At 38.5% G+C, this 13,460-nt stretch overlaps 1 protein-coding gene across 1 annotated transcript in view; it reads right to left on the minus strand.

Annotated features, from left to right (window-relative positions):
- HOOK3 (hook microtubule tethering protein 3) overlaps positions 1 to 13,460 on the minus strand; it is a 57,174-nt gene that overhangs the window by 34,895 nt on the left and 8,819 nt on the right. Inside the window, exons 2-4 of the mRNA XM_082204805.1 lie at positions 10,167 to 10,252; positions 4,612 to 4,684; positions 836 to 886 (exon numbers count right to left, since the gene is read on the minus strand). Coding sequence (XP_082060931.1) covers positions 836 to 886; positions 4,612 to 4,684; positions 10,167 to 10,252 — 210 coding nt within the window. The remainder of the gene's footprint in view (positions 1 to 835; positions 887 to 4,611; positions 4,685 to 10,166; positions 10,253 to 13,460) is intronic.

Genomic DNA, 13,460 nt, shown 5'->3' on the forward strand with positions numbered 1-13,460 from the left:
GGTGAGAACAGTCTTCTCTTATGAAAACAGCACAGTATCTCTTCTAAGCTACAACTGACTTTTAACAAGTATCTTGAGCCACCAATGTTCAAAGACTTAGCTCCATAAATATTTTGTTGTTATTGTTTACATTTACTGGTTGCTTTTTTGCCATGGCAACTCAAAGTAACTTACATGGGTAATTATTATTATCTGTCCAAAATGTATACCAGAATGTTCTTAAATGTATTTGTTGTAGATTGTTTCTCTTTGTGAAAATAGAAAGCAGAAAGAAATTTTCTGAAGTGAGAGACTCTCCAATGGATATATCTAGAATTGCATTAAGGACTTTTTTTTATTAATACTACAAAGCTGTCTACAAAATCAATTAATGCTGAACACTTAGTGTTCCCTATCTTTCCAAAATAAATTTGAATTCTGCTACTGATGGGAAGGCATAGCTATTGCTGAGATAATAAAGCTTAGCCTTTGTGGTTTTATCAAGAGACTTTCCAAAAGTATCTATTTTAATTGCTCTAAGAAAAAGAAGCTATGCGAGGAAGCATTCATCAGCTTAATAGGAGGTACATAAACAATGGGCAGCATACCACGGGAGGGGGGGGGAGTGAGTGTGTGCAATTCCTTTTCTATAAATTACAAATTTGGGGAAAGATTGTCCAAGGGCCATCTAAAATATTTATAAAGGATCAGTTTTCTGAATTAAAGAGCTATACTTTTATCTTTAGTAATCCTTATTTACCTGTTACAGAAACAGAATAATGAAAATGAAGCATAACAAGTTGAAAGGAGAATGAAGTGGAAAAATCAGTTTGTATAAGCAAACAAAAGACCTTACCTCATGATTGTAATCCAGAATTCCTTTTAAAATTTTCTTCAGATTGCTCACCTTTTAAAAAAAGGAAGAAAAAAAATTGCATACTGAGAAACTGTGAGAGTAGGCCACACCGAAGCACAATCTTACATTGCTGTCTACAAGAATTAATCTTTCTAGCCAAAAGCCATTTTTGCCTAAAACATACAATCGTTAAGATATTTTTCGGCCTAAAGCAGCCAATCATCAAATCAAGATTTTGCAATTAATTTTATTTCTCATTTATAGATTTTCTCTGCTCATTTTCAAAGGGACAGGAAAGCAAATAGATATAGCAACTACCTACATCGATGAATTTTGGGGCTCAGCCTTATACCCCCATGGTGCTTCTCAAATATAATGATTTCTTTTTGGACCACACTGGGAACACTGTGCACACAGCAGGGTTTCTGAGCCCTTTCTTGGCAGTATCTGCTTGTCCAAATTGGCAGAGCTTCAAAAGCAGCATCAACGCAACAGGAGTTGGGGGTGGGGAGGACAGAAACAAGTTCTTACGCACAACAGAGCCATTAGACAGGCTTGAAACAAGTATGCTCATTTTTCTACCCCACTTCTGAAACTCTTTGGACCTTGCGGTCCTTTTAAGTTGACAGCAAGATGTCAAAATGCCATTAAATTTAAAAAGCTGGATGGCATTTTGACATCTTGTTTTCAGGTTATCAAGACCACAAGCTCCCAAATAATTTAGATTTCCTCATTAGCCAATAAAAATCAATACTTAGGCTTGCTCTCGTTCTCAAATTCTTTAAACGGGCAATGCCAAAAATTATACCCTAGGCAAGAATCAGGACCCACGAGAATGGATTCAATACCGTGTGCCAGTACTACAATAAAATGCTTGAAATGATTGTGCAAATCAGCATAATATTTGAAGTGAAAAACTTTATTGGGCAGATAAATTATAGTGTAAACAGGAGAAGTTAAGATTCATTACCAAACTTTTTGAATTAGACAGAATTTAAGGAGCGCAGTTCAATGGGAAGAAATAATTTACTGAGAAAATTCTATAAACTGATTATCAGAAATGTATATCTGGATCATGCACAATGCTTGCTTTGTCAGATGATAGATCATAGAACACAGAATTGTAGAGTTGGAAGGGACTATGATTGTCATCTAGTCCAGCCTCCTGCAATACAGGAATCTCTTGCCCAATGTGGGGCTCCAACCCACGACTCTGAGATTAAGAGTCTCATGCTCTACTGACGGAGCTATCTTTCTTTAAAAGAAGCTATGCTTCTTTAAAAAAAAAACAACCCTCAATTATCTAGACAAGTTATTTCTAAATGGAACACAAGGGGTTGGGGAGTAAATGGTACCAACATGGGATGCAGTCTTGAGTGCCAGAAGATCATAATAGAATTCCACCCAAGAAGAGCAAAGTATTTAATGTCCCTGATGGAGCACAAAGCAGTCTTTGGGGCAGTTTATCTTTTACTCTTCTGTGGACATGCTATTGGTTGCTCCATATTACCATCAACCATATCTTATTTTTGAAATACTGAAGTATCATTTCAAATAGTCGCAGGCAGAACATTTTGACTGTACTGAAAGATCTTAGTTTTTGTTCTCTGCCATTTCCCCCAAAGGGAAAGCCACCCAACCGTTCCTTGCAAGCAACTCTATACATAAGAAATAATGCAGCTTGGGTTTCAATGCTGCTGCCTAAGCCTGCAGTGTGAATTCCGAGACAGATTTAGACAACCTGGGGTGACCCACTGACAATACTGCTTCCATGATTCTACTGTGTATCCTACTGTTAAGAAATATGGAAAGCTGTAAGACCCCTGGCCGAATGCAAATCTTTGATACGTCTTCATGAGAACATTGCCCACGTATGGAGAGGCTGCTAATGCATGGAGAAGTGTTCAAGTTGCCTCAACCCTGAAATCATTACAGATATTTTGGCTATGGGTCTCTTGTTTTCAAATGTCTTTCAGGGATCAAAATGCAGCAGCACCACCTTAACTGTTTAGAAAATTTATTCATGTGTTGAATATTCCATACAATTCTCTTGAACTTTCCTGTGAAATTTCCCATCTTCTACCTGCTCAGATATGTAAGAGGGGCAAGTTTTTAATCTTCTGGCTACATAAGGAATGCAAGCATCTATGTGTACTAGAACATTTTCATTTGGGAACAGATGGGTAGAAAAAAGTATTTCCACCATCAATGCAATTGTCTCTCAACTTTTTACATTCATAAGTCTTACAAGGACAAAGCCGTTTGTGCAAGTAAACAAGAACTGTCAAGGATTCTGTTTTTCCCATCCATGAATCACCACAAGGCCAGATTATACTCAATCAAATTTAAAAAGGTAATTTGTAATATTTCATTTCCCCCTGACAACAGTACCATCAAGAAGCAAAGATTTCAGCAAAAGCTCGAGACTTGAAAATCAACAAATGTGGAATAATGAGAGTAAGATGTAGCAGTTCCTCCCCTCTGATTTTTACTAGCCAAGAGGAATCTGGGATTCAAGGCAAAAGCTCCCATTTTACCTCCAGATCAGCAGGTTAGACTGAAAAAGACTCCAATGGAAAGAATTTTAAGCCTTTGCCTTCTGCAAACATGAACTGCAAACATAAAAAGGATTAATTCAGTCTTTTGGCCTGTAGTGTAGACTCCTCGTCAGCAACTGGTATGATGAATATGGCACATGGAAAAAGGAGTGGAGAGCAGTGGGACAGGCCATCCCCACCAAGCAAGTCATGAAACCACAACCTCCACTTCCTCCATGCATGTTCCTGCCTCCAGGCTGGCAACTTGGGGCCAGCTGTACATTTTGGAGTAGTAAGAGAAGAGAGTTTTGGCTGTTGAACTTACTGGGAGCCGTGACCACAGTGCTATCAAATTTAACATATATGTAAGTGGACAACTGCCAAGAAAGTTCACACAATCACGTTTTATTTCAAAAAAGGAAACTTCCTGAAAATGAAGGATTGGTAAAAAGGGAGCTGAAAAGAAAAGTCAAGAAAAGTCAAGGTCAAATCTCTCCAGAATCCTTGGGGGTTATTCAAAACCACAATTACAAAAACTTCGCTAGAATGTACACCATAAGGAAAGGTACCCCAGGGCCAATACGATGCCAGCATGGTTGATGAACAAAGTCAATAAAGCTATTAGGCATGAAAGTCTCTGACGTCATGCAAACACTGAAAGTTCAGAGGATATTAGCTGAGGGTCTCTTAGTTTCCATGTGATCCAACAGAACCCCCTTTACCATGTTACTTTCCTCTCATGATCTCCCAAAAGAATTCAGAATTTTTGTTCCATTAACACTTCACTTCTGAATCAGCATAGAGCAGGGAGTGGTACACTGGGATATAAAAAACCCACACCTATAGATAAGAAGAAAGATTTTGGTATTATGGATGATATTGAACGAATTTTTACTTAAAGCGAGCCTACTGAAATTAATGGACCTAGCCCAGTCCTTTTCATTAATTTCAAGGGGTTTACACTGCATAAAACGTCACTGAATACCACCCTATATATTTATTTTGGCTTGATCTCATGTCAGTTGGGTGCAGAGGGTCCCATTGTGCAAGCAGAAGTCCTTCAGCAAGGCTTTTGCTGATGGGACCGGTTAGGTAAAATCAGCCCTGATTCAGTATAATTCCATAACCTACTCTGAAACTGTGGAAAAGGCAACCTAAAATTCATAAAATGCACACACACATATAACTGCAATACTTTGTGTACTGAAAGTTAAAGTCAGAGTTAAACTATGAAAATACCTTTAGTCTCCAGTTGTCCCCTACTTCAGTTTTGATTCTGTTTAACCAGTTTTCATCAAAGTATGTTGGATCACTGAAAAAACAAAAGCAGAATAATAGTTAGCAATGTCTCTTACCACCATCTATAGTTTTTAAATAAAATATTAGGCTATTACTTAATAATATTATTCATTTCATTTCTATTTGGCTGTCTGGAATAGATATCACGATTGTCAACTCCAACAAAGCTTTCATAAGTGTATTATTATTGACATTTATGAGTTGTATGTCTCAATTATATGTCATATGTTTACTTTCATCCAAAAGTTCTAGAACATTAATTAATGTCTTATGGTTCCTATATTACTTATCACAATGTTTTTGCAGCCCCCTTTTTTAAAAAAGCTACTTTATTTGAAGATTTTTCTGCTTTCATTAACCACCATTAAGCCCTCTCATGTTTCTATGAAGTCCTAGAATTCCTCAATTACAAGATCAGTTTCCTTGCGCACAATTACCAATGCACAGTTGAAGGGAAATAGTGGGTGTGTTCTAGCACACACCATTTCATCAGAAGAAAGCCAAACTGACATGATCGACAACTTATATAACTGAATGAATGGAACGTTTCCTAAAGTCCTCTACTGCAGTTTTCTGAAATAGTTGCATCACAAAGTTTTCTGGTGCCCTAGGGTGCTTTAACTGAGCATATTTATTTTACTTGTATTTACTGATTTGTGGGGTTTGTTTCATTCTTGTTTTTGTAACTAACTCTCATTTTATTTGAAAATCCACACACTGGCTGACTAGATCTGCTACAGAATTACAACTTAGAAACATTTTTGGTTCCTTTGCCTGTTCATACTTTATTGCTAGATAACTCACCTTCGCTTTCTTTATGAAGGTTTCTAACAGTGTGTTTCCTGAGCTTTTGGAAGCAGAGGCATCCTTTTTCAGACGTAAAAATCAGTCCTACACTTCACTCACACCTGCAAAATTTACTTTCAGTGTGTATAACACCACTAAGAACTACTTACCCACAGAGGAGCCTACTCACAGTTTTTTCTGCACAAATCATTGATCAGGGTGTGCCTCCTAACTAGAAAGAGCTAAGAGTTGAAGCAGGAAGCCCTTGCTGCAGCTGGGTACTTTGGGCTACAGGCCCTTAAAATATTCAGGGTGGAATTCAACTGGATACTTTGTGCTCACAGAAGATTTTTTCATCTGGAGGACAGTTCTCCTAATGGAAGAGGAGGGGAGGTGAATTTGCTGATTTACCTTCATGCCTCAATTCCCTCCTCTTCCATCAGAAGCGGCATCCACCAGGATAGCTTGGTTGGATAGAGTGTGGTGCTGATAATGCCAAGGTTGCAAGTTTGATCCCCATATGAGACAACTGCGTATTCCTGCATTGCAGGGGGTTGGACTAGATCAGAGCTTTCCAAACTGTATGTCGGCTGCAGTGTGTAGGTGTATTGTGCGAACGTTCCCTACACTCCTCCCGAGGCTGAAAAGGGGTTAGTTTAACCTCCAGTTTGCTAGTAAAACTGAATTACTGTGTTGCAAAATGATACATGTCCAAAAAGTGTGTCCCCAGCATGAAAATTTTGGAAAGCTCTGGACTAGATGATTCCCAGGGTCCCTTCCAACCAGATTCTATGAAAGGCCCTTCTGTGAGTGCAACAGCACCACATGTATTCCATCTTTAATTTCTTTCTCACAGCGTGATAGTGCACTCCGCCACATAGATTTGGAATTTCTGGTCTAACACCTACCTTCCTGCTGTCATGCCTTTTTACGCTTGCAGGTTCCCCCCCAGAACTGCTTGATTTTGAAATAGCAAATTATGCTACTGATCTAGAAGCATGTCAATCCCTTGGACACTCTCCTTCACTTGAACAGTCTCACCTGCCTCTTGACTAAGTCTTTTCTGTGATACCTGTTTGGAGGAGCAGAAGGAAGAGTAATTTGGATATAGTATAGTAGTTCATAATGTTCTTAAATCACAATTTTTAAAATCATTGTTGGGAGGGGAACTTTTTTGCTTACATTTTTTAAAATGCTATGAAAACATGTTCTGTATTTTTCTGTTTCATTATGCTCTGGGAGGATTCAAATTCAGTTTTTGCTGTTTGTTTTCTTTGTTCTAAAAAAACTATTATTCAAAGTTATGGAAGTTCCTACTATGAGATTAATGTAACTCACAATGAATGAATTATTGCATCAAGTATAGCTTTGTACCAGACTGCAATTAAGAACAACTAAGAACTACAAAATCCATGGTACAGAGACCAAATAATCTGTTATGAAGCATTTCTGGTAAAAGATTCATCCAGAATATTCTCTATGCCTAGAAGTCTCTTAGAAATTGGTTTGGCAGATCCATCTTCAAAAATAAATTTAGTATATACTCTAATTATCTGAAAGGGAAACTTCTGACATTACTCTCAAATTACACAAACTGGAACATTCACAGTTAAATGTAATGCCTCTGTTAGCTGACTTTCCCCAAGTACATAGGTTGTAATGATAATTAATTAATGTTAAAATTTATATTAAAGTCTTACGGTCTCACATCTACTGCAACTGACTAAGAATTGTCTTGCAGAACAAACAAATAATTAGGAGCCAACGATGTTAGCAGTGTCAAAAGGACTGATGAGTACTCATTTGTATGCTCCTATTTATGTCAGTCGCATGGGAATATAAAGAGCTGCCATATAAGTCAAGGGTGGGGAACCAGCCAGCATGGGCACCAGTCAGGGATAACAGGAGCTGTAGCTCAACGACATCTGGAAGGCCAAAGTTTCCCCACCCTGATATCAGTGCTACAGCTCTGTCTGTCACTCTCATTTCTAGAATAGATGAATGTAGATCCATTAGGAGCTTATACCTGCAGTTTATATGGAATGTACATGAGAAAAGTACAACCTTAAATCTGCAGATATGTTTGTATACTGCAGCAGCGTGAGAGTCAGAGTTGTACTGACCTCATTGCCCTGTGCACTCTTTTCTGGTTCAGACTGCACACATTACTCTTCAAACATAGATCACCATCTTTCTGCTCTAGAGCATGAGATCCAAAGTGTGATATGCAAAGATGTGATTAGCCAATGATATGTTGGGACAGCTCTACAGTTGTCATGGCAGTCATAAAACTCTGAATTGCCTCAAAAAGGCTCCTCATGGACCACAACCATCATTTCGAGAACATCTGAAAGAAGTCAGGTAGGAGAATGGTGGGAAGCAGGAAAGGCTTGATTTGGGTGAGGGGGATAAGATTTAATTTTCAAAATTGGAGTTCAACAGGACAAGAAGCCTGGTGAGTGTGATGGAATCCTCAGAGGCTATGATCCTCCCTCCACCCCCACCCCCATCATTAAGCCAAGGCTCTATGGCTTGTTTATCTCATAATTCAATATTCTTAACTTGTTTCCACTGAAGAGGAAGTCCATCTCATTTCACACGCCACTCTTTAATTTGTAGGAATTTGAGAGTTAAGATATTAGTAGCACAAAATCTTTGAAGATGCAAGTTAAACCTGCTGAAGTACAGCTTGATTCTCAGTGGTGAATAACAGGATGGTTGAAATAGAGAGTACAGATGAAATGCCAGTAACAAAGCCCCAACAAACTGGTTTGGTTAGTTCAAGCAGTGAATGAGGTAGCTTCCATTCCATTTCTGGCATGTTGTGGAGAAAGCACATTCACAATTTCTGTGAATAAGTTCTCTGTATTTTTGACGTAAAAGTGACACAAAATGAGCACAAATGTTTTATGCCATATAATAACTAGCAATATGTCTACCAAATGGTGGGAATGCCTATGGAAATGTAGATCCAACTCGGGATATATCCAAAAGAATGGGTAAAGGAACAAATCAACTTATTTTCCTTGATAGCTTTGATCTGTCTTTATTTGGCATACCCCCACTTCATTTCACTCTCTGGGCCAATTTCTTCTGCTTCATCTTTGCTTTACTGCAGCTGCATACCCCTTTTTTTCAGTCCCATTAAACCGTAGTCCACCCACACTGTCACATTATTCAGAGAAAAGCCCAGTACAACCAATCCCCAACAGGAAGTCAATGTCTCTTTCTTTTTTAAAATATTTTTTTATGAACGATTTTCTTTCTTTACGTATGTTGATTGCTAAATACAGATCCACACCAAAAGTAGGGATTACTGTAGCAACTGCTGACGTTACAAAGAAAGTTCTTCATCCTTAATGCAAGAGAAATCTGTGCTGTTTCCCTTCACAGTTGAAGGGAAAGGGTCTTTTTGTAGACCTCTCTTGCAGATGAAAGGTTGTAGGCCCACCAAACATAAGCTGTTACTTTTCTCTCCCTCTGGTTTCAGACTGTACCTCTCCCAGATAAAGGGAGAGCTGTCTGGGAGGAAAAGGTGGAACAGTGACAGAGAGGTGTAGGACATTATTATATTCTAAATGCTTTTTGTGAATATTACCCTCAACAGAAAACCAAGTACTGGGGGCAGGGGGGGATTAGTCATCTTCAATCACATTTAATGTCCTTGAAAGATGCTAGATGTAGAAGTGCAAGAAACAGAGCCACTCTGTTTCTAACAGAATGCATCTTATGTAAGCAACAGCACTTCCCCCAGCACTGCCTTGACAGAGTCATGTCACTGAAAGGCTAACACAGAGTGGGGGGTGAAAGGGTAATTTAGACAGTTTTCAATAAACAAGGTCATTAACAATGCTACTTATGAAGAATAGCAATATGGAGACGTCATTAACTGAACTCTTAGTCACACCAGCTCTGCTATTTCTTTCACTACAGTGCAATTTACTGAACAAGCAGTTTTATTTTTTATTGTGTATGCTTTATATAAAAGCCCACCAAATACATTAAACATCCATCCCCCCTATTCCTTCCTCTATTGCCAACAGGACTGTCAAAATATGCTCTTCTGGGTGGAGATCCTTATTCTTTAGTTAAATATGCTATCTTGCAATACATCATATGCAGTACATTAGTCACAGTCTATAAATAATTTTTTTAATTAAAAAAAAACCCTACTACTAAGAACTGGCCATGTTTGCACATAATGCTAAACCATTAAAGCCTGGGTTAGTAAACTATACTGTGCAGAAATGCCTCCCTTCATGAGAGTGGATAAACAAATCACAATAGGGATAGTTTAACATACCAGATCAATCTGGCATTGTGGTTTGTTTCACTTTAACAGTCTTGAGCTACAGTTTTCTGTTGGACTGTCAATTGTGGTTTCCTGGGTCAATGAAAACCAGGTTTGGATGTTACACTAAGCTATGGTTTACTTGCTCATGCAAAGGGAAGCACGCAGCTCATGCACAGAATTGTTTTCTGTGTTTGAAAACAAAAGCTTGATACACCAACAATTACATTCATTAATAAAAGTAATTAATGTTTTGTTGTTAAACAAAACTTATTGTTGAGCAGTAAGAACACTTAAGAACAGAGTATAACATAGCAAGTTCTTATTAGGTGGATACTTGTCAGGGGCAAGGGGGAAGTTACTTACTTATTGAGTAAGTAAACACATTCACAATGATTTTTTAAAAGTGTTCTCTTACATCTTTTGCAGGACTTGGGCCATCACGACTCCATTGGTTAAATCATCCACAGTCTGGCATGGTGCTTCAACATTAAATGTCTGGATCTGAGGAGGAACAGGTACATTTAGTCAAGTTACACCGTACTGCATCACGCCAGCACACCAAGAGATTTCAAAAGCACTGCAGCTCTTACTAGCCAACTACAATACATTATATTATTTATACATTGCAGAGAAAAGTAACAAACGAAAACAATTTAGCCCCAAAGGATAAATACACTGTCCCTACTGGTAATCAAAATTGTAAATAAAAAACTAAAGACTTCCTCCGCAAGGCAGTAACTCTCTCAGCCCCTTTACTTATTTTACAATTTATTGATTATATCTCACCTTTCCTTCAATAAGCTCAAAGTGGCACACACAATTCTCCTCCCTCTCCATTTTATCCTCACAACAAATCTGTGAGGCTGAGAGACCATGACTGGTCGAAGGTCACCCAGCAAGCTTTAGGGGTGAACAGTCATGAACAGTCCTCATAAAGTGATGGATCCTTTAACAGGGTCTCTACATTAGATTTCCACAGCCCTCCAGTCACTATGAAATTTACTTTCCCTAGGTGGTATGGTAGCTGAGCCAATGACATCTTGGCCCTTTTAATAAAACTTCTGCTATAAAGATGCCCTCAGAAGGTGACTGTTAAAAATCACAGTAGGTAAAATGTGTCAACTGAACTTAACTCAAGAGAAAATAAATTATATGAACTGCACAGATCATATAATGCCACATTAGGTTAAAGTTTCTTTTTATGTCACTTTTCAATCAAACATGACTCACAAGAATAAAATACAAAAATGCAAAGTAAGAAGGAAAAGCAAAATACAATTAGTATCAATCAATTCCAACAACAATGACAAAGGGCACATTATCTCACACAAGAACCAATGTATCTATGTGTGAATTTGAGCAAGAGTATCCATGCGTAAGAAGCCCTTATCAGGATATTTCTGCATGCTGTGTCTTGGCTCAATTAATACTTCCAAACTTCCACACAGTCCATCATATTTTCTTATCTGGAGATGCACAGGTATTTCTATACCTGAAGGCACACACCTTTAAAAGCAATTTCCACAGGGTGGAAGTGTGCATAACAGAAGATTGCATCATAAATTTGTTAAGCATTTTGCATACTTTCCCCTAAAAGTGAATGTTGTTTTTCTCTGCACATTGACATGCTATAAATAACCACTCTAAGCTTCTTTGACTTTGAAATTACACCCCTTTCCACCTTTAAAATACATATTTTGGTCTTCCTGATGTGCTGTGATGGAAATGAATTTCACCTCTTCCCTGTCTGCAGCAGCCACCTTCCCTGCCTTCTAGCCAAGTGTGCAACACCAACTCTATAATATTGGATAATAGTGGTGATTGCAACATTAATACAATGTCTGCCCATCATCTCCTCCTTTTAGTGTGTGCATGTCTTCTCAAAACTAAGTCTCAGAATTCCCAGTATATGATATTCAGGAGTAAGTGGCCTCTAACCTTGAAACTTTTAGCTAGAAATTATTTAAAAAGTGACCTTTCTCCCACAGCTCAAAAAAGATAACCTCAAAACAAAACATTAACAATAATCAATGATGCTGTTACATGCCACCCCAGTCTCGAAACGTGGTATCTGTATGATATATAGTTTATTTACACACATATACAACCTGCGGCTATGATAGAGGGGCTCACACCATTATCACTTCAACAAAGTGCTGTTTTTCCCACTGCTACAGCTTTGGAAACCATCCTTTCAACATATGGAAGTCCTACTCCCAACATCAGATAACTCCTTCTTCCACAAAGTTTTGAGTCAGTGGACTTAGCTGTGGGCACAAGCTCCCTTCCACATTTAAGCTCATCATCTTCTTGCACTCCGGGAAGGACTAAACATTCCAAAATACTTGTGCATGTTAAAAATGGTGATTAAAAACACAGCTGCCTCCTCCCCTTTCATAATAGGTGCTGGCATTGCTAATACCTGCCTTGGTTCCTCCTTTTTAAAACTTTCAGTTTCCCGGTCACTATGTGTTTTTGTAATGGCAGCCATGTTATTAACATACATTATCTGGGGGGGGGGGAATGGGGACTAGGACTTGGGGTGGGGGGAGAAATAAAAATGGCAGCTGGAAGACACTTGACAGTGATCAGTACTGCCTACAAGGTAACTACTTTGGCTGAGAGCCCGTACAACCTTGACCCCATCCCTGGTTTTACTAGACGTTATGGCAAGGGATGTTCCTTGGCAGCAGCTGATCTTTTATTTTATTTTTATTGTTTCAAAGTTCCAGTTGCAAAGAGGCCAGTTTTGGCCTCATCAGATTGCAAATGAATGGGAAGCACCTGGAATAGCTAAGGGATGCCTACTTCCTGCTTCAGAGAGGGAGGATATTTCGGACTCTTACAACTGAGAAATCATAAAACCCAAGGCATGCTGGCATGTGTTATACTGCAAACAAAGTGGCTGCTCTGAAACTTTGCCCAAAAAAACAAACACTCTCAACACACAAACTAGTTTAGGAACTTAAGTCCTTCTGTAGAATGCAGTATTCTACAGTGCATGAACAACAATTTTCAAACCTATTTCCTAACCCTGGAGAGTAGAAATATTCAACCAGTTCTTCATAATAAAACAGGAAGTTAACACCCTGGAAAAAGAATGGGAACACATTTCATCCTGCCCATCTTCACCCAGCTGCTATTTTTTATATATATGGAGAGTTTCAGCTAAACAAGCTTGTCGACCTACTGATCATTTGATCTACCCTAACCAGTTCTTAAAATGTTCACAAACAGGTTAGAGTGCTTGGGTGGATGTGGAAAGTTTCACAAGCAGGTCAAGGACAGGTTTAACTCATTTTCTCACCCAAGTCATCAAAAATACATTTTGGAACATCTTTCCATCAAATAATTAACATACACACTTTGGACACAAATGTTAACACTGGAAATTTCCTTTCAGTTGTTCCTTTCAGGTGATAACTAAGTGGCTCAAAGCCTTTAACAACAGGTAAGTATTCTGTTTGTATGCAGCTTCTTCTTGATTTTGATTGCACATTGTTATTCTCATTATTAGGTGCCCTGACAGGTTTCAGTACATATTTTAAAATACACTGTGTACTATGACTTATTAATATCTGTTAATCTCAATGTGAACAGATGCCCTGGGCCCAGGAAACACCCTTACGCATACCCTTTGGTTTGGTTCAGATGTTACCATCTCAGTCCAATGAACCACAATTTGTGTAACTGGGGACAAGATTTGTGC

The sequence above is a fragment of the Podarcis vaucheri genome (assembly GCF_965113315.1).
Source record: "Podarcis vaucheri genome assembly, chromosome: 17".
Classification (NCBI taxonomy): domain Eukaryota; kingdom Metazoa; phylum Chordata; class Lepidosauria; order Squamata; family Lacertidae; genus Podarcis; species Podarcis vaucheri.